At 49.9% G+C, this 21,243-nt stretch overlaps 1 protein-coding gene across 3 annotated transcripts in view; it reads right to left on the bottom strand.

Annotated features, from left to right (window-relative positions):
• The window catches only part of LOC109553682 (cadherin-23-like), a 392,820-nt gene that overhangs the window by 247,519 nt on the left and 124,058 nt on the right, over positions 1 to 21,243 (bottom strand). For all 3 annotated transcript variants that reach the window (XM_070781989.1, XM_070781991.1, XM_070781990.1), the window contains 3 exons: positions 6,274 to 6,416; positions 5,271 to 5,318; positions 5,066 to 5,158 (listed from right to left, as the gene is read on the bottom strand). In XM_070781989.1, the coding sequence (XP_070638090.1) occupies positions 5,066 to 5,158; positions 5,271 to 5,318; positions 6,274 to 6,416 (284 nt within the window). The remainder of the gene's footprint in view (positions 1 to 5,065; positions 5,159 to 5,270; positions 5,319 to 6,273; positions 6,417 to 21,243) is intronic.

Genomic DNA, 21,243 nt, shown 5'->3' with positions numbered 1-21,243 from the left:
AACTCCAACATATAGAAAAAAACTAGAGGATCTCAGAAAGTATATGATATTCAGAGACAACATAACTACTTCTCTGCATAACAAACTCCCGCTGCTAAGTCACGTCAGTCGTGTCCGACTCTGTGTGACCCCATAGACAGTGGCCCACCAGGCTCCCGTCCCTGGGATTCTCCAGGCAAGAATACTGGAGTGGGTTGCCATTTCCTTCTCCAGTGCAGGAAAGTGAAAAGTGAAAGTGAAGTCGCTCAGTCGTGTCCGACTCTTAGCGACCCCGTGGACTGCAGCGTACCAGGCCCTCCATCCATGGGATTCTCCAGGCAAGAGCACCGGAGTGGGTTGCCATTGCCTCTACTCATCCTCTAAGGTCCCATAAAAATAGCCCCCATATATAGACCAGTTCACTCCTTCCACAGTTCACTCCATAGGTCTACTCCTTCCATCCCACTTTGCACATTCTAAGCTGCCATAGCATTTAATACATTTAGAGGTAGTTAGAGATCTACTTACTTGCTTTTCTCCCTGTAACATTACCTTCCCTGAGCACAAAGACCCTGGTCTCAATCACTAATATTTCACCAAATATATTATGAGCCACAAACTGGACTAAGGGCTTTTCCTACCAGCATTATTATAGTTCTCACAACAACCCCACAAGGGAAATACCGTCGTCCATCTTATAGATAAAAAAACTGAGGTCCAGAAAGATTAAGTTCCTTCCAAAGTTATACAGCCGACAAACAGCAGAATCTGTTTTTTCTACCCTGAACTGCCAAGCCAACTGAAAATCCCTGGGCCCCGCTCCATAGCTTTCAACAAATGTTTGTGTTCATTTCAAACAATTTGAGGGAATCAAAGCACGGTGGATCAGATTTGGGCTTTGAAGGACAGGCAGAATAGAGTTGGGCTGCAAGAATAAAGAAAACACTCCAGAACTAGTTAGAACAATACAACATGTGTTTTACAAAGAAAAGAGACACATGCTCAGAGGCACTGGCTTAGCCCCTTGGCTGACAGGAGGACTCATGTGGAGGAATACCAGAAGATAAGCTGAGAAAGGTAGGTGGAGGCCAGATGGCTAAAAGCCCAGCTAAGGAGGCTGAACTTCTCGGAACGTCAATGACATGGCCAACCCTGACACTCCAGAGGCCCTCCTGAGCCCAGGGAGCCTCCTGGCACCATCTGTCCTCTGACCCAAACATCTAGGCCCTAGAGCCACCTCCCTGGGGCACAGCTGAAGGGCTGAGGGGCGGGGGCAGGAGGAGGAGCACGAGGCAGTGCTGAAGGTCAGCGAGGTGGGCACGCACCCCTGACGGAGGTGCTGGAGCAGCGCTGCTGGGCAGAGACACAGGCAAACACGTTTGAGCAAATTGGAACGCCATAAAAGTCTATTACAGCAAATCAAACAGCAGTCAGCATGACAGCCATTAGCCTGAAATGAATACACGGGGACTTAATGAGGTCTGTCGAGGCTGGCTTGGTGAATTAAGTTGCCAATTCTAGCAGGATTTCCCTTTTCTTTACAGACTTGAAAGCATCCACGCTGCCTCGTTAGGGCTTCGACAAGTGAATTGCAGGGCCTTTCACCCTGATAAAATGGATAATTACATGTAGAACAGCTTAGTGAGGGGAGAGGGGTGGGTAGGAGGGGAACTGATAACAAACAAACCCAAACACACCTGCCCGGCTTAGGCACGGGCTTTCGGAGGGAGACAGGGCAGGTCTGAGAGGGCAGGGGGCCAGTGAACTTCTCTAGGAAAGGGGCAGTGCCTGGTCTTGACCCGCCTCCCACCTGCTCAGGTGCTAGGCCTGAGGACGTGATTCCCCACGGGTTGATGTCTCTAGGCAGCTGTGGACAGGCTGAGAGCTCTGAGAAACCCTCTGGTGGGGACGGCCACAGATGTTATCCCCCAGGGCGTGCTGTCACCATGGAGTTAAAAATGCAGCTTCCTGGGCCAGCTCTCCCCACTGATTCAGAATTGCAGGGGCCCAGGAATATGCAGCCTAACTAGTTCCCCAGGAAATTCTGATGGGGTATGTTTGGGAGCCTCTGATTCATCACCTTTCCAATACTCAGCACTAGATGGCTTCTGAAACACGGGCTTCTGCTTCTGTTTGCATAACTTTAGGGATGCGGAGCTCATTACATCCCTCAGCAGGGCTGGGGAGGAGACTGTGAAAGTTTCAATCAGCAAATTCTTCCTTCTGTAGACCTAGAATTTACCTCCCTGTAACTTTTTCCTCCTGCCTATCCCAGGGTTCTGGGCACAACAGACCCCAATATTATCAAGACCCCTAGGGCTCAGGGGAGTGGAGGTCAGGAAGGTTAGGGATGACATGCAGGTGGCTGGGACTGCCAAGAGAGGAGCTAAGTGGATGGAGGGAGCCACTGGAGGTCTTTGCCAGCCCTTCAGGGAATAATGAAGTACCGGAGGATAAGAAGGAGCCGCTCATTTTGGATTCCTACTCAGACCATGGAACGTCAGTCTTGGAAGGGACTTGGCCAAGTGCCTCAGCTTAACAGCTGTTGGAGTTGAAGCCATCAGAGGGGCAGCAACAGGCCTAAAGTCTTAGTTGTTAGCACTAGAACCCAGGTGTCTTGACCTCCAGGCTACCTCTTCCCACCATATAACACAGGAACTCTGCTGCTCACCTTGGCGAGCTTCTCCTGGAAACCCACCTCTTCCAGGAAGCCTATCGAGATTGCTCTGGTAACCCCTGAGGACTGATGCCTTGTGGTGTCTGTAGTGCCCCCTCCCCATTCCTCTGGTTTGTGTTCTCACCCTGTTCACACCCACAGGGGCTCTGCCACTGAATCATGCTTCTCAAGGGTGAGGGCCTGGGGTTTCCAGGGTGGCCTCCACGTAAGCAGGAGATCCCTGGCTGAAGCCTGGGCCAGGACCAGCAGAATTTTAACTGGTACTCCTGCTGGGACCTGAGTCCAGCAGTTAAGCTCTAGCTCAGATGACCACCCCAGGGCAGGGCTGGTCAGTGCCAAACCACCTTGGGTCAGGAGTGGCCAGGCCTCTATCCAGCTGACACCGCATCCCCACTGGCTGCATGGAGCTGCGCTGAGCAGGGCATCGAATATCAGGCCACTGAAGTGGCCCAGGGAGGTTTACACGCAGCTGAGTAAAGCACATGGGCCTGCCTCCAAGGACTGTGTGTCCTTCGAGCTAGCCCCTCTTGGCCCACCCTCTCCTCATCAGATGGGCAGGAGGCAGGCCACTTTATCTCACCTGTCCTCTGCTTTTATTAAAGAAGGAGGACTATGGCCCAGAGAGGTTGAATGACGCACCCTAATGGACCCAGAAATCTGGGGGCAGAGCAGGGGCTAAGCCTGGGGTCTCTGGCTCTGGCTCTGGCTCCTGTCATTACATACTCCTCTGGCCTCCCAGGCCTTTATGCAGTGAGAGCCTGGCACGGCGCCACGCTCACAGAACAGACACTCAATAAATATTTGTTAAATAAATGAACGACTGAAGAGGCTCTCTCCTTGGAGGCAGAGGCCTTTGGAGAATCCCGGGGGATTCCAACGGGGCAGTGTTGGAGGTCACATTTTCTCCTGGCAAGGGAGATAGGAAAGGCTGGCCCCAGCCCAAAGGCTGAGAGCAGGGATGCGACCCCTCATCCCCTTGCCACTGCTGCTGTCTGCTGCTCCTATGAGGGAAGGCAGAGGGCAGACATGCCTGTCAGGATGGCAGCTGAGCAATGGGTCCAAGGCTCATTAACTCCGAGCCATGCCCTTGGTTTCTAAGCCTGGGCCCGGAGTGCAGGCACGTAGAGACCCTTAATTAAATTATGGAGACTTCCAAATGAGCAGGGGCCCAGAGCCAAGCTGCAATCCTGGGCATGCCGGCCACAGCTCAGGGCACTGTGCCCCTGTGCTTGGGACTGCAGGGTCTCTCTCCCTGTGTCCCACTCCATCAGGGAGGGCATGAGTGCCTCCGGTGTACCCCACCCGCACATTGGTCCTCTTTCTGGCACAAGCATAGGACCCTTGACTCACAGCTGAGTAAGGAGGGCCAGCAACAGGAACATGGGAGCATGATACCAGGTTTCTTCATCCTTCAGGCATCTGAGGCTGCCCTGGGAGTCAGGAAGCTGGAAGTCAAGGCTGTGTGACCTTAGACAAGTCACTCTCCCACGCTGAGCCTCACTTTTCTCATCTATAAACTAAATAGGTATTTTCTAGAGCTCTTTCAGTTTCCTTATCCAATAACATAAAGGGGGAGAACTCCAATGCCACAGTGGCAGCCTGCCTCTCCCTAGTGGATACCATCTCCCATCCTCACCCTTTACTGCTGCTGTCCAACCCAGAGCCCCTAGGGCAGGCCTGAGGGACACCCAGTTAGCAGCTCTTTATCCGCCACCTTCAAGGTCTTTGAATCACTAACTGCCAGCCCAAAAGCCTGCCATCAGCCACCAGGGAGAGGGACAGCAAGCAATGAGAACCCAGGGGCCAGCAGCCAGCTTATAATCGAACCGTTCGTAATGCAATAATTTGTACTTCTCAATTACCAGCAATGGCTCGGTTTTACACTCATGCACTCATGCAAATACACTCAGAGTACACAAACAACCCAGAGGAGCCAACGGCCAGCAAGCCAGCGGGGCGAGCGTGGGGTTCGAGAAAGAAAGCCCCTTCCAGTCACTGCACGTGCCCTGCATCCTGGGGGGACTGTTCTGGCCAAAGCTGGGAGGCCTGGGGTTTTAAGTCTGCCACCCCACCTGTCCAAGGCCCACACGCTGTGAATGGAAAAAATGAGGTACAACCTGCCTCTCCCAACCTCTGTCCTGTCCCTGACTCTGGCCAGAGTTTGGGGATTTATCCAGGACCCTCTCTCAGGCATGAGGCTGCCACCAACCTGCTCTCTGCAACCAGCAGACAAGCCCCCTCAGAGGTACTGGCTTGGTCTCCAGTGTGCCCAGAGCAGATGCCCGGGCTGACGAGAGGGCAGGAGAGAAGGAGCTGGAGCTGTGCTTCCCCCAGCATCAGTCTACACCCAGGTGGCCCCAGAGCAGCAGACCCCAAATGTCCCTCGAGTGTGATCCCAGGGGCACCTACCTCAGGGATGCGGACACTGTAGGGCTGATTATGAAACGTGGGCGCGTTGTCATTCACGTCCCCGACCTGGATGTTCACCTTCCTTGTAATCACCTGGCAAGACAAGCGTGGGGAGTTAATGTCGGCCTCAGCCTCTGGCCTCTTTCCACCCGAAGGCCCAGGGACCCTGCCTCCCTGGGCAGCAGGGGTCTCGGGGGACACTCACCCCCTGGTGGTCGCTGACAGAGAACTCCACTGTGAACTCTGACTTGGTCTGAAAGAAAATGTAGGGAGGGAGAGAACAGAATTAGAGAGGCGAGCTGAGGCCCTGAGTCCAGAGCCCTACATGGGGGTGGAGACCCTCCAGCATTGCCCTAAGAGCAGGTCTGGCACTGGATAGCTAAAGGCTTCCTACAAATAAGCATTGTCTTTTGGATTGGAGAAGTAGGTTCAGAATATGGATCTTTCCCATAAATTAAAAGTCAAGAAAGATTAAAAGTCAAGAATCTTGGGTTCTAATCTGGGCTCTGTCTCTAATCTGCTGTGTGATCTCAAGCAAAGTGTGGCCACTTCAATGTGAGGAGAAAGGAGGGGGTGGGTTTGCTCAAACTCTTACTTTAATTTGCTAAAGGCTACTGTCATCAGTTCCCGTGTCTCTGGAAAATATCCTTTGGGGGAGCATTTGTTGTGGGGAGGGGGCGGTGCAGAATGTGGGAGACCTGGGTTTGATCCCTGGATTGAGAAGAGCCCCTGGAGAAGGGAGGGGCTACCCACTCCAATATTCTTTTTTAATTAATTAGTTTTTTAGTTGCTTTACAGCATTGTGTTGGTTTATGCCAACCCCCTCCAGTATTCTTGCCTGGAAAATACCACGGACGAGGAGCCTGGCAGGCTACAGTCTAATGGGTTCCAAAAAGTCAGATACAACTGAGCCACTGTCTTTCACATACATGGAAACAAGTGTGGCTCCCATGGAGCCTCTATCCTACAGGGGATGTCCCCAAGGTCACTGTCCCTCTTGCCTAGCCAATGTTGCCCCCTACTTGGAGACACTCCCAACCGCCCCATTCTAAAGCCAAATGCAGACATCAGCACTGGCCCTGGAAGAGGGACACCATTCAGGCAGGAAGATTCTGCTTAAGGGTGAGAAGACGATATACCATTTTCCTCTAGCCTGTGCCCCTGCCTCCCCAGGGAAGGACTGGGGCGGAGGTCGAGGCGGGTCATACCTCTCTGTCCAGCGGCTGCCGGAGCCACACCACGCCTGTGTCAGGCTCCACAGCAAAGAAGCGGGAGGCCTCCTCCCCAGACACGCCAAACACCAGGGGGTCATTGTCCATGTCTCGAGCCAGCAACTGGGTCACAGAGGAACCTGAAGTACCCACAGGGGACAGCAGAGGACAAAAACAGGAGGTTAGTCCATTCTTGAGCACTTACTCAGGTAGCTGAGTTCCTGGGGGGAGCAGTCGCCCAATAGACCACCAGCAGGTCACTGACTGCTGCAGGACCCCTTTGCATCTTTGGCTCCACCCCAGGCTCCCTGCCTCTGCCCTGGTCACTTGTCACAGTGTTTAACAGGGAACTATCATTCACCTTGTTCTGTGACTTCCACCTATCCTCTTTTAACTTAGAGAAAGTGTTCTCCATGTGGCTCAGATGAACACAAGTCCACAGCCCTTCAATTCTTATGTTCCAAGATGGACACACTATTTCAGTTCAGTTCAGTTCAGTCGCTCAGTCATGTCCGACTCTTTGCGACCCCATGAATCGCAGCACGCCAGGCCTCCCTGTCCATCAGCAACTCCCGGAGTTCACCTAGACTCACGTCCATTGAGTCAGTGATGCCATCCAGCCATCTCATCCTCTGTCATCCCCTTCTCCTCTCGCCCCCAATCCCTACCAGCATTAGAGTCTTCTCTAATGAGTCAACTCTTCGCATGAAGTGGCCAAAGTACTGGAGTTTCAGCTTTAACATCATTCCTTCCAAAGAAATCCCAGGGCTGATCTCCTTCAGAATGGACTGGTTGGATCTCCTTGCAGTCTAAGGGACTCTCAAGAGTCTTCTCCAACACCACAGATCAGAAGCATCAATTCTTCAGTGCTCAGCCTTCTTCACAGTCCAACTCTCACATCCATACATGACCACAGGAAAAACCACAGCCTTAACTAGACGGACCTTTGTTGGCAAAGTAATGTTTCTGCTTTTGAATATGCTATCTAGGTTGATCATAACTTTCCTTCCAAGGAGTAAGCGTCTTTTAATTTCATGGCTGCAGTCACCATCTGCAGTGATTTTGGAGCCCCAAAAAATAAAGTCTGACACTGTTTCCACTGTCTCCCCGTCTATTTCCCATGAAGTGATGGGACCGGACACACTACTTAGCCCTAGCCAATCAGAGCACAGCATCTCCCTGATCACAGTGATTGGTTCAGGGATGAGCATGTGACCCAAGCTGGCCAATCAAAGCCAAACCTGGCACTTCTACTGAAACAAATAGGAGAGAGGTGCTTTTCTTCCCCTGGGGTTGGTTCTGCTGGCAGCCATCTTTGACACCACAGGAAGAGCCTGGCTGAAGATGAGGCCAACAAGGGGGAAAACAGAGCCAAATGGTACATGGAGAGAGATTCCTAATGGTTTGAGGGTTTGCAGTCAACTATACGTGATATTAGCTCTATCCCCTGGACTGCTCAGCTGTGTGAGCTAATAAATCAACCCCTCCTTTTTTTTTTTTTTTTTTGCCTAAGTAGAGTTGGATTTCTGTCTTTTACAAATGGAAGCAATATGTTCTAATTCAGAAAATTTTACAAACCTGGCACTCATTCAACAGTGATTAGGTGCTGGCTGTGTGGTGTACACTGGAGTACACAGAGGTTAGGAAGATATGCAGCAGCATCAGGGGGACTCCAGCCTAAAACCAGGTGACAAAGTCTAGCTCCTGTCCACAATTAGAGGACTCAGGTGCTGCCTTCACCAAGAAACAAACCAGGCATCAGAATGCCTGGCCTAACCCTACCTAAGAAGTCTTAGAGTAGGTCACCTTCCCCTGGGGTTCACAGCAGCCCCCTCAGGTAGCCTTCAGGTAGGTGACCAACCACCGAAGTTTGTCTAGGACTGAGGCATTCATTATTTCTAGGATGAAGCACAAGCTGGAATCAAGATTGCCGGGAGAAATAGCAATAACCTCAGATATGCAGATAACACCACCCTTATGGCAGAAAGTGAAGAAGAACTAAAGATCCTTTTGATAAAAGTGAAAGAGGAGAGTGAAAAAGTAGGCTTAAAACTCAGCATTCAGAAAACTAAATCATGGCATCCAGTCCCATCACTTCATGGCAAATAGATGGGGAAACAGTGGAAACAATGATAGACTTTATTTTGGAGGGCTACAAAATCACTACAGATGGTGACTGCAGCCATGAAATTAAAAGACACTTTCTCCTTGGAAGAAAACTATGACAAACCTAGATAGCATATTAAAAAGCAGAGACATTTGCCAACAAAGGTCTGTATAGTCAAAGCTATGGTTTTTCCAGTAGTCATGTATGGAGAGAGGCGGATTATAAAGAAAGCTGAGCACCAAAGAATTGATGCTTTTGAACTGTAGTGCTGGAGAAGACTCTTGAGAGTCCCTTGGACTGTAAGGAGATCCAACCAGTCAATCCTAAAGGAAATCAACTCTGAACATTCATTGGAAGGACTGATGCTGAAGCTGAAACTCCAATACTTTGGCCACCTGATGCAAAGAACAGACTCATTGAAAAAGACCCTGATGCTGGAAAGATTGAAGGCAGGAGGAGAAGGGGATGACAGAGGATGAAATGGTTGGACGGCATCACTGACTTGATGGACATGAGTTTGAGCAAGCTCTGGGATTTGGTGATGGACAGGGAAGCCTAGCATGTTTCAGTCCATGGGGTTGCAAAGAGTCGGACATGACTGAGCGACTGAACTCACCTGAACTGAGGCGTTTCCCAGGAGATGTGCCAAAACCAGGAGGTCCCAGGCATTGGATTAGGTGGTGACTCTAGCTTCAAGAGGTCCTTAAACCCCCAAGAACTGTGCAAAATGTTTTGAGTGTACAGTCTCTCATTCTCTGCAGGGAGGGTCTGCAGTTTCCATCTGATTCTCGAAGTAGTTAGGTTAGAACCATGGCCTTCAGCAAACCACTTCTTTCAAAGCCTCAGTTTACCCTATAAAATGGGATGGGCACTCTTTTTTGCCCCATATACTGACTCTTATATTTACTGAATAGCTCTGATGATCTAGCTAAGGAAGGAAGGATTCAAAACTTGGGATTTTATTTAGAAAAGAATGCTGATGAGCTTTTCTAAGTCAACTTGGGAAAGAATTTCTAACATGACTATGAGAACCAGTATTCTGGAGCACTAACCACATTCCAGATACCTGGCTAAGGATTTCTGTGTAATATCTAATTTAATCTTTCCTGTTATTGTCCTCACTTAACAATAAGGTAACAGAATGATTAAGTAATTTACCATGGCCACACAGTTAGCAAATGGCAGAGTAGGACTTCAAAGCCCAGGCATTCTGCCCCAGTACCCCCATTTGTTTCCACAGTCTTACAAATCTCAACACTTGATATGTGAACTCAAGATTCAGGACTTCCATGGACATGACTCTATCAGGCCCTAAGTGACTCAGAAAAAGAAGATACTGGGCAAGCATTGGGCTCTTATGAAATGCCAGGCATGAAATGTGAGCCCATTCAAATCGGTTCTTTCACTAAATCCTCTCAACAACTCTGTTTGGTAGTCGTTTTTCTTCCCATTATACAGATTAGGAAGTTGAGGCCCAGAAAGGCAAAATAGCCTCTCCAAGATCACACAACAGAGTAGGACATGGCAGCATCCAAGGTGATGAGAAGAGGTAAGAAGCAGAAGGAGGAGTGGAATCATGGAGCAAAAAAGTCAGAGATCTTTTGGGGAGTTCCCTTCCCATTTTAAAAGTGGAGAAACTGAAAGCATTTAGCAACTTGCCCAAAGTACAACAGTGAGCAACAGAGTCAGGGCTTAAGCCCAAGTTTCCAGACTCCCAGTACAGTGCTCCTTCCTAGGAGGGGAAGGAGGAGATATGTGAAGTCATAGAAAAACCAAGCACATCTCCCCAAAGCATCTGTGTCACTTGGTGACAAGCAACTGTTTTATACCAAGACAAATGGGAATATAATGCAAGTATAATATTTAATTCATTTTTAAAGATATAATCTAAAACCATAAAAGAATTTCCAGCCTCCTGCTGACTTCCAGGGATACCTTTCTGATACCCTTAGGGGTCCTTTAGTGGCAAAGTTTGAGGAATACAGCTACTTCCCAAGGCCTTGGGGAGATTCAACACGAGGAAACTGAGGCCCACGGGGGCCCTGCTTGTCTACAATACATCAGCAAGTCCACGGTAGCCCCCTGGACTGGAAATCTCACTTCTCAACCTCCTTCAGGGCCCAGCCTAGGTGGAGAATATGGGCCCAAGCTCTCAGCCGGTCCATGGGGTTCCAGAAAGGCCACACTGGCCCCCCAACCCAAGGTCACACAACTTGGCCCAGTATCCCAAATGGCTCTCCCAGGCCTGATGCTCAGGCTCTCCCAAGAAGCGGGGTGCTGGGCAGGACAGGGATGGGGCCATCAGCTGCTGTCACCCACCCTGTAATTTTCTGGACTTTTATCCATTTTCCCCTCAATTATGTGCTGCTCAAAATGGTCCTTTTCGGCTTCCTCACGGGCTCTTGCCTGCTCACGCCTTCTGTGTATCCCAGGTAATTGCTAGTGACCTTTTCTAAGTGTACTAATTAAAGGTGCCAATTTAATATTATATTTAAGACAAGACGCCCCGCAATTTTCCTGCTAGGCACATACTCCCCCGCCAGCTAGCCTGCCATTCTGTAGAAGCCAGGCCTGGCTTTGGCTCTCCAGGACACAGGACTCATTTCCCAATTAGGGAGGCTTCCAGCAACCTCTGTTTGCACCGTTCAGACAGGAAAGAGGCCAAGCTGTGGGGCCCAACTCCCACTCAGTGCCCCCAGAAGCAGCCCCTCAGGAGAGCCATTCCGGCTGTGGGACCCTGGCACACACCATGCACTGTTTCCCACCTGGGAAATGGTAGACCCTGCAACTCAGGCTATGCAATACCTGGAGCTCTTGTTTTTAATTGTAGTAAAATCAATATAATATAAAGTGTATCCTTTTAATTAATTCTGTGGCATGCAGTACATTCACAATGTGGTGTAAACATCACCACTATCTGTTTCCAGAACATTTTAATCACCCCAAAAGGAAACCCATCCCCATTAGCATTCCTCCCCATTCCCTCCTCCCCCAGCCTCTGACAACTTTTAATCCACACTGTCTGTCTCTACAAATTTTCCTGTTCTGGAGAGTTCATATAAATAGAACCATACAGTAAGTGCTGGTTTTTTTTCACTCAGAATAATGTTTTCAAGGTTCATCCGTTTGTAACATGTATTAGTATTTTTAACTTTTTATTTTTCATTGGAGTACAGGTGATTAACAATGTTGTGAGAGTTTCAGGTGGACAGCAAAAGGACTCAGACGTGCATACATACACATGTATCAATTCTCTCCAAACTCCCTCTCCTAACCAGGCTGCCACATGACATTGAGCAGAGTTCCCTGTGCTAATATATTAGTACTTAATTCCTTATTGTGACGACTCCTCCACTGTATGGTGTGCTATGTTTTGTTTACCCATACCATCAGCGGATGGACATTTGAGTTGTTTCCCCCTTTTGGCTACTCTGAATAATTTCTGCTATGAACACCTGTGGACAAGTTTTTGTTTGAACATCTGTTTTCAATTCTGGGGTGGGGTGGGGGGGTGGTGGGTATATATCTAGAAGTGGAATTGCTGGGTCCTGTAGAAACTCTTAACTCTTTGAGGAACCACCAAACTGTTTTCCATAGTAGCCACACCATTTACATTTCTGCCAACAATGGATGAGCCTTGAAGTTCTCTTCAGTGGTCAGGCAGTTCAGTGGCTCAGTCGTGTCCAGCTCTTTGCAACCCCATAAGACTGCAGCAATGCCAGGCCTCCCTGTCCATCACCAACTCCTGGAACTTGCTCAAGCTCTCCTCAGTGGTAAGGATAATCATTGTTTGACAGGGGCTTACCACTCCTTGTATGTGGAGTGATGGGAACTCGGCAGCCCTCCATAGCCGATGCCGTTGGTACCCTGCCCACTATGCCTTACATACCACTGCCACACATACCAGCCTCACCGCCAATTGCCAGTCCTGAAGGGTTCTGACCACCGGAGACTGCTTCAACCATACACAGGACAGGCCTGCTTATGCCAGGAAACTAATGCCTCTGCTAGAGCACTCAATGAATGACTGGTAAAAGATGGCAGATAAAGAGTTGGTAGACAAATGCCCTAGATCCCTCATCTCTCAGGGGGTAACTCAGAGGCTTTTTTCCAAACCAGCTCTTGAAGTTCCCCCATGGGATTCATGTCCACTTGCCCACTGAGGTGACTTGGTTGATGAAGAATCTTTATGTCTTCCTTCTCTTCCCAGTCTCATATTCTTACTCCCTGACCTGTGTTTCCTGGACTCTCCTCCCTGACAAACTATTTGCACTTGAACTCTCATCACAAGACCTGCTTCTGCTTCATAAGACCCCCTAAGACTATGCCATCAGGATCGCCCAGTGTGCTTGTTACAATACAGATTCCCAAGCCTTGCTCCTTGATAGGCTGCGGAGGGAGCCTAGAGTGTGAACGTTTAAACAGCAGCTTCCATTCTCCCTGCAAGAGATTCTGACACACAGCCAGGTTTAGAAGTTCTGAGATTGGTTTATAGCAGAGTGATATTCAAATATTTAACAACAGGCCCAGTACAGGCATCAACCAATCAGAAAGGATGCTGGCCATAAACAACCAGACCAGTGAGTACTGCCTGTAAGTCAGTCTGGTTTATGGCTCACATTCTGGATGCAGAGAAAAGCTCCTCTGGCCCCAGGATGATTTAAAGGCTCAGTCTTAGGGCTCTCAGCTCAATCGGTGCTTCTGGAGGATACTCTGTTCTTGGCCTCCCCTACCTCACGGGGAAGGGTAACCCAGAGAGGCTGGCCCCCTCCACCCTGAAGCAACCCAACCCAGGTGAGGGCTCAGCCTACCTCATGGGTGGAAAGTGGAACCCTGAGGAACTTAAATCACTATATACCCATGTTCAGAGCAGCATTTTAGTTACAATGGTCAAAAGGTGGAAGCGACCCAAGTGTCCACTGATGGAAGAATGAATAAACAAAATGGAATTAAACCTCTGTCTTTAGATTTACGGTCTAATGCTTACTCAGCCATTCTACCCATGTTCATTAACTGCTGACTACAGAGGATGAGATGGCTGGATGGCATCATTGACTCGATGGACGTGAGTCTCAGTGAACTCCGGGAGTTGGTGATGGACAGGGAGGCCTGGCGTGCTGCGATTCATGGGGTCGCAAAGAGTCGGACACGACTGAGCGACTGATCTGATCTGATCTGATTCTCAACCAACCATAAAGATATTGGTACCCTATACTTACTATTTGGTGCCTAAGCCGGCATAGTAGCAACAGCCCTAAGCCTGCTAATTCACGCTGAATTAGGTCAACCCGGGACCCTACTCGGAGATGACCAGATCTATAATGTAGTTGTAACCACACACACATTTGTAATAATTTTCTTTATAGTGATACCAATCATAATTGGAGGGTTTGGTAACTGACTTGTCCCTCTGATAATTGGTGCCCCCAATATAGAATTTCCCTGAATAAATAATGAGCTCCTGACTCCTCCCTCTCTCTTTCCTACTACTTCTGGCATCATCCACAGTCGAAGCTGGGGCGGGAACAGGTTGAACCACGTACCCTCCTCTAGCAGGCAACCTAGCCCACGCAGGAGCTTCAGTAGACCTAACCATTTTCTCTCTACACTTGGCAGGTGTTTCCTCAATTTTAGGAGCTATTAATTTTATCACAACAATTATTAATATAAAACCCCCTGCAATGTCACAATACCAAACCCCCCTATTCGTGTGATCCGTACTCATCACCGCCATACTACTGCTCCTCTCACTTCCTGTATTAGCAGCTGGCATTACAATACTATTAACAGATTGAAATCTAAATACAACTTTCTTCGACCCAGCAGGAGGAGGGGACCCTATCCTATATCAACACTTATTCTGATTCTTCGGACATCCCGAAGTATATATTCTTATTCTACCCGGATTTGGAATGATTTCTCACCTACATCCAATGAAAATTATTAAGCCTTAAAAAGGAAGGGAATTCTGACACATGCTACAACGTGGATGAAACCCAAGGACCTTATGCTGTCTATGCTGATAAGCCAGTCACAAAAAGGCCAACAGTGGTATTATTCTCCTTACATGATATACTTAAAGGAGTCACACTCACAGAGCCAGAATCTAGAAGGGTGGTTGCCAGGGGCTGGGGACAGTGAGGGATGGGGGTTGTTGTTTACGGGGTTCAGTATTAGTTCTATAAGATGAAACTAATTCTGGAGATTGACTGCAGAACACTGTGAACATACCTAACACTCTGTATACTTTAAAATGGCTAAGATGGTGAATTTTATGTTATGTGTCTTTTACCTCAATTAAAAAAATTTTTTTTAAAAACCCAAACTTAAACCAGATCACATCTAAGGCCCCGGTGACCTGACCCGAGAATCCTGCCACTGCATCTCACAAAGTGACTCACCCTGGACTCACCCCCACCTCTGCCGTGGTCTTGCCTCTGCTCCTGAACACTCTGTAGCTGCCTCAGGACATCTGCCCTGGTTGTATACTCTGCCAGGAATGTTCCAACCTGAGGTCACTATATGCTACTCATTACTCACCTCTCAGGTCATGAGTTCCCTTCTCGGAGAAGGTAAACTCACATACCCCATCATATAGATACAGTCTGTCTAAAGAGATGTCATTCTGTGTCCTCACACCCCATGTCACTGTCTTCACAGCCCCTACCTCATCTCAAATGATCTTGTTTATTCACTTGTCTTGCTGACTACCTGCCCCAGCCCATCTGCCTCCCTCCCCGCACACACATTCATGTTAGCTCTATGGGGGCAGCAGCCTAGCCTGCCATGTTCCCTGTTGTATCCCTAAGTCTAACACGGGGCTGGCATCATGGAGGCACTCAGTAAATAGTCATTGGGTTAATAAATGGATGCTGCCAACTGCTGAGAGGTGTTGGAGAAAGACAGCCCCCCAAAGTCACGTAGATCTCTGAGCCACGACAAGAGGAGAGAATATAGCAAACCAACTCTTAATTATGTACACTAATGGACCTGGAGAAGCACGGCTAATCAAAACTACTAATGCCCAAACCAGAGGCACTTGGCTTTGGATGCAGGTGGAATCATACTGGGGCATCACTGGCTGATGGTCCATCCATTCTCTCAGGGACAGCCTTGTACCCTATCCTGAGGCCACGTACTCTCTCCTGGGGGTCATCTGGGGCAATGTACCTTATTCTTGGGGCCAAAGACTCTATCCTGGCCGCCAGGTACCCCATCCTGGGACCATGTACCCCACCTTGGCTTCAAGTACCCTATCTTGGGGCCATGCATCACATACTGGGCAGTGTATCCCACCTTGGGTGCCATGTACCCCATCACGGGCAATGTAGCCTATCCCAGGGCCCAAGTACCCCATCCTCGGGCAGTGAGCCCTGTCCTGGAGGCCAGGAACCCCAGTCAGGGCAAGGATCTGTCCAGCAGACTGCAAATGCCCCTCCCTGGGAGGCACAGGGCTGGTGACACATCCCCACAGTGGCCTCAGCCCCTTAGCAGCAGGCCACATCCATCTTCCACAGAGGCCTCAGCCCCTTAGCAGCAGGCCATATCCATCTTCCTGGCAAGGGGTGGACAATCACGGCTTCCTCTGCAGCCCTGCTGGGCCCATGCTGCTCGCTGAGATGACTGTTATTGTTATTATTGTTATTTGCACGAGGGGTGAGGCCTGGGATTGGCATGTCATGCACTCCTGGGGAGCTGTGAGTCTTTACCTGCTGGACCAGGGGTGGGCCAGAAACTCAGGCAGGGAAGTGTCAGGCTGCAAGGCCTTTTTATATTATTTTTATGTTTTGGATGGGGGAAGGATGAAGGCTAAGTTCCCCAAACACGGCGAGGGCACTACAGAATGAATTAAGGGTAAGGAGAGTATACCGTGCTTTGTCCTCATAGTAGCATCTGCTGAAGGCAAGCCTCTGACTGTGCCACGCCTGTCTCAGACACCTGCCACGGTTCACACGGAATTCAAATTCCTTCCTGGAAAGCCAATGCTCCTCCTAACCTGTCCTCAACTCCCTGGCCGGTCACGTTCCCACCATAGCCCTGGGCTCAGACCGATGCACTGCTGTCACCTCTCAAGCACACCAGGACCTCGTCTGCCCTACGCACACTGGGGCTGTTCCTTCAGCTTGGAAGGCCCTTCCTCCTCTCATGGACTCTCAACTCTCGGTCACCCTTAAATACCTGCCTCAAATGCCCCCTCTGTCATGAAGCTCTCCCTCCTCTGTGCTGCCTGATTTGGCGTCTGTAACTCTGCACAACAGTGAGCAGGCACCCTTGACGGTGGAGGCTGATGTTCTGGGGTACACTTGGCAACTCTCCCCACCCCTCCGTGACAATCAGTCTGCTTTTGGGGTTGAGGAGCTGGCCCATTCCTTCCCCTACCCAAGCAGACATTACTAATCAATCACAGTTCCCTTTTCTGTTGAGTCTATATTCAACTTTAGGATCCTTCACAACACTGGGTTCCATACAGCCACTGCTAATCAATCCTCCAAGGTATGGGGGAGCAAACCTTCTGCAACCTGTGACTTATGACGACTTCACATCAGCCCTGATCTACAGTCACTTCCCAATCAGAGGCCAAGTATCTATTAACAGCAGTCTGTGCCTATCAGGTTCAGGGCAGTTAGGAGGGAGAGAATCAGACAGGTAAGCTCAGAAACAAAGACTAATAACAGCAGAAATGAGAACCAAAAAAGCCCCTTCTCACTTTACAGAGAGAGGAGCAGGGGTCCTGGCTGGAAGATGGCTGCTTGAGATGGGGCTGTGTATGGGTGAGTAAGGAGCAGCAGATAGCAGGCCTCCAACCCCAGGTCATAAGCCCTGGGTTATACCCAGGTGTTTCTGAGAACAACCACTGCCCCCCTCCCCATGGCCATGAGCCTGCTACACAGGGCCGCCCCATTCAGGAGGGACCCTCACCCCTCCAACCCAGGTCATAAGCCCTGGGTTATACCCAGGTGTTTCTGAGAATAACCACTGCCCCCCTCCCCATGGCCATGAGCCTGCTACATAGGGCTGCCCCATTCAGGAGGGACCCTCACCCCCACCCCAGGTCTGGAGGGACCTAGCTGCTCTGGCCTTGATATCTGCAGAGCCAGGGGCTCCTGCCCTCTCTGTCTCCCATGGAATGAGCACCCCCCTCCCCGAGACTGGGCTGGCCTTGGAGCCTGTAATCTCATTTGTCTCCGCTCTGGGATCAGACAGGCCAGTTAAGTGCCTTGATTCCTGGGGATAATCTCATTTGTCTTAGGTTTTCCCCTCCCCGCTCTCCTGCGTCTATCAGGCTCCTTCCCTCTAACTCGCAGGGGTCCTGAACTCGGTTTGACCTCAGGGGAGCCAACTTCGTTTGGGGGTTATCTTGTGGTCCTGGGCCCCACCTTACACCAGCGTGAGATGTGAGGCGGGCCTGCTCTCAAGCCAGCCCTGCACTGGCCAATGTCCTTACACTCATCAGAACACGTTTGTCTGGTAAAGGAAGTACCTCGGACACCAAAGCCCACAGGCCCTCTTCACGTCCTTTCTTTCCTACAGCTCAGTCTACTTGGCACAGATGATATGAACTGCCTGGGAGAAGGAAATGAGCATTAATTTAGCACCTACTATTTTCCAGGCACTATGCTCAGTGGTTTCCATTCATTCTCTGTCATCCATTTCTCACAAACCCCACAGAGAGGGGTTAGCATCTCCACTACACAGATACGAATACTGAGGCTCCTAGGGGTAAAATAACCTACCCAAGGTGGCAGAGCAAGGATTTGAACCCAAGTCTGTCTGACTCAGAATTCACCTTCCCTCCACCATCCTCATAGCTTTAATCACAAAGCCTTTTGGGGGGATCTGAGGCTTCCCTCTCCTCACTCCACAGAGACTAACCCCCAGGCTCCCTCCGTGTTTCAGGCTGCTCTGGACTCCTGGGTTACTTGGCTGGCCTGAAGGTGAGTACCCTTGAGGTAGGAAATGTGGACCCCCTCCATCACCTAGGCTTTCCATGACTCACTTATCATTGGCCAGGAAGATGGTGAGTCCCTCCTGAGAGTCAGCGAAGGGGTGGCCAGCTCACCTGGGCACACAGGTGTCTGATGCCCAAGGGGATAGGCTAATTCAGCAGAACAGGAGACATTTAACAGAGCAGGATGATGTAAGCTCAGAGGCTTCGGAGGTGGGGAAGAGCCAGAGCTACACGTGGCTGTTATTTTAAAGTAATAAAGCAGAAGAGGAAAGATAAGACATTAAATATTTGAGGGGTCTGACGCTAAGTCTCAGAATCCCAGAGTTATTCTGCTTCTGGCACAACCACGATAGAGTCATCACGGCCAAGGGCTGCCTGGCCTGGTCACAGACACAGCGTACTCGAATCCCCTAGGACCTTATGAGCCACAGAGAGGTTGATACTCGCCCAAAGTCACATAGCTTACACAAGGCGGAGCTGGGGCTGTTTGGTGACTTTCTAATCCCCACAAGGCAATTACAGTTCTTCAGTCATTCACTCAGCAAACCATGCCTGAGCACCCACTCTGTGCAGGGCACTACTCTTGGCAACAGTGAACAAAACAGACCGAAGTCCCTGCCCTCCCAGAGCAGACAGTCCAGCGGACAGGCCTACACACACATCCCTCACGCCACATGCTTCTCCTGGCCTTTCACACGCACATCTGGGAATGAAAGCACGGCTTTGGGATCTAGTCAGAGCCAGGCTGGAGGAGGAACTTTCCCTTCTGAAGGAAAGTGTTCTTTCCCTTCCCCCTGGTGCACAGGCTGTGACCCCCATGATGAGCGCTTGGCAGTGGGGGCACTTGGGACCTAGAACCAAAGGACACAGCCGTTTCGAGGAAGGCAGCCTCAGTGAAATCCCTTCATTGAGGCAGAAGCAGTGGGGCTCAGAACTAGCAAGGCTGGCAGCGGGCAGCATTCAGCCTCCACTCTCCTGTGACTGAGCATGAGCCACTCACCTCTCTGAGCCTCCCTTTCCCCACTGACACTATGATGGGGCTGATGTTAATGGCCAGAGCACAGAGGTCCTTGGGGAGAATCGAATCCAACATGCTGAGTGGCCAAGGTGCTAGGCTGGTCCCCAGGTCATGGGCATTGTGTGGCGAAGAATTTCAAAGCTATACCTAGGTTTAGGAGGATGCTCTGATCCATTAAAGACGTGTGACATGAGTAGGGAAAGGGGTAGCTGTACACGTGCCACATGTTCACCTTATTGATGAGGCCAACAAGCCAAAGGAGATGTGGGGCTGGGCGGCGCAGTGAAGCGTCCACCGTCACCCAGCGAACCCCTACGGGTGGCAGAGCTGACTCACTCAGGTGAGTCCTGGGCTCCCCAGCCTTCTTTCCACTACACCACATGAAGGTCCCATCCAGCTGTGATGCTGCAATTCTGTTTGCCACACACTATGTCCAAGGCAATGTGGAGGACAGAAGGGCATGGACGACCCAGCCCCACTGGCAAGGATTTCCAAGCTGGCTGAAACACTCCCAGAAGAACCTGACTCATCAGGGCGGACAGCCTGGGTCCAGGGTAGACTAGGTATTCTTTTCTGCTCAAGAACAGCAACCTGAGCATGAAATAGCCATGAATAAAGGGCCTTCAGAATACTCTGTTTGACCTTCCGGAGTCCTTGCTGCAGATCCCTGGCTCACAGGGGTTGAAGTCCTGTCACAGAGGCCAGGAAAGCCAAGTTGTAGTTACCAGATTTAATAACAATGATAATAGTGGGGTGGGTATTTTTTTCCTTTCTCCTGAAACTTTTCAATTCATTGAACTGTTCAATTAACTTTACAAAAGGAAATGTGGAAAAATGACAGCAAATTGAACTTGACATTATCACTAAAATAAACAGAGCACTGCCAGCCCTTAAAGGCTCAGAAGAGATTATCCAGCAGCTGCAGGCACATGCTGATTCCTTCCTGCTCAGAGGACCCTGGTGCTCTCCTCCTGCCTCTCATGCATCGTGCCAACACTCACTCTTCCTGGCTCGGAAGGATCCCGGCTACTGTCGTCTATCAGCACGGCCCCCCGGTGAGAGCAGCCACCTCAAGGTGAGGCTCTGCTAACAGGCTGCATCGTCAGGGTGCCCCATCCCTCTCCTGCAGATGACGGGGCAGTTCAGTCCTGTGGGTCTTAGGCCAGGAGACATGTCTGAATCACCTGTGGCGTTTCTGCAACTCCAGAGGCCCAGCCATACCCCCCAGATCAAGTACATCTGAGTTTCTGTGGAAGGGACTCAAGTATCAGAATGCTGGAAAAACAAACAAACAAACAAAAAAAGCCCAGATGATTCCAAAGGGCAGCCAAGGTTGGTAACTAAGCCCTGAGATCTTTCAATTGCCAGGTCTAATCCAATTCCCTACATCATCGGAAAACTCACAGGTAGTGGCCCCTGAACTTGTCAGCACACTGAAATGTCTTGGAGCTTTCAAATAACCCCCATGCCTATGTCCCACACCCTAAGGCTGTTGTTAACTGTGCTGGGGTACAGCCACGCTTTGGAAAGTTCTAAATCCTCAGGTGATTCTAACGTGCTGGTAAGACTGGGAATCACGGCCAAGGTGGTGCTTTCACTTGGTGAATGGGGAAGCTAGTTTCCCAATGACCCCCGCTCCAGGGGACTCCACAGTGTCAACATGTGGGCCCCTAGCTACATCATTCCACTCAAACCAATTCCACAGGTGGGGCAGAAAAGGAAAAACTTATTTGCTCTGTTGCCCCTTCCCGTATTCAAAATTTCCAAGTCCCAATATTTTTTTTAAAAAAAGAAGTAAATTTATGCCTTTAAAGCAGTGAACCCTTACCTGATTTCATATTAGCATCACCTAGGTAGCTTCTAAAAATAAGGATGCCCAGGCTCTACTCCCAA

This window comes from Bos indicus, chromosome 28 (genome assembly GCF_029378745.1).
Source record: "Bos indicus isolate NIAB-ARS_2022 breed Sahiwal x Tharparkar chromosome 28, NIAB-ARS_B.indTharparkar_mat_pri_1.0, whole genome shotgun sequence".
NCBI classification, from domain to species: Eukaryota; Metazoa; Chordata; class Mammalia; order Artiodactyla; family Bovidae; genus Bos; species Bos indicus.
Note: the sequence above shows the minus strand (reverse complement) of the source record. Positions and strands in the feature narration are given on the sequence as shown.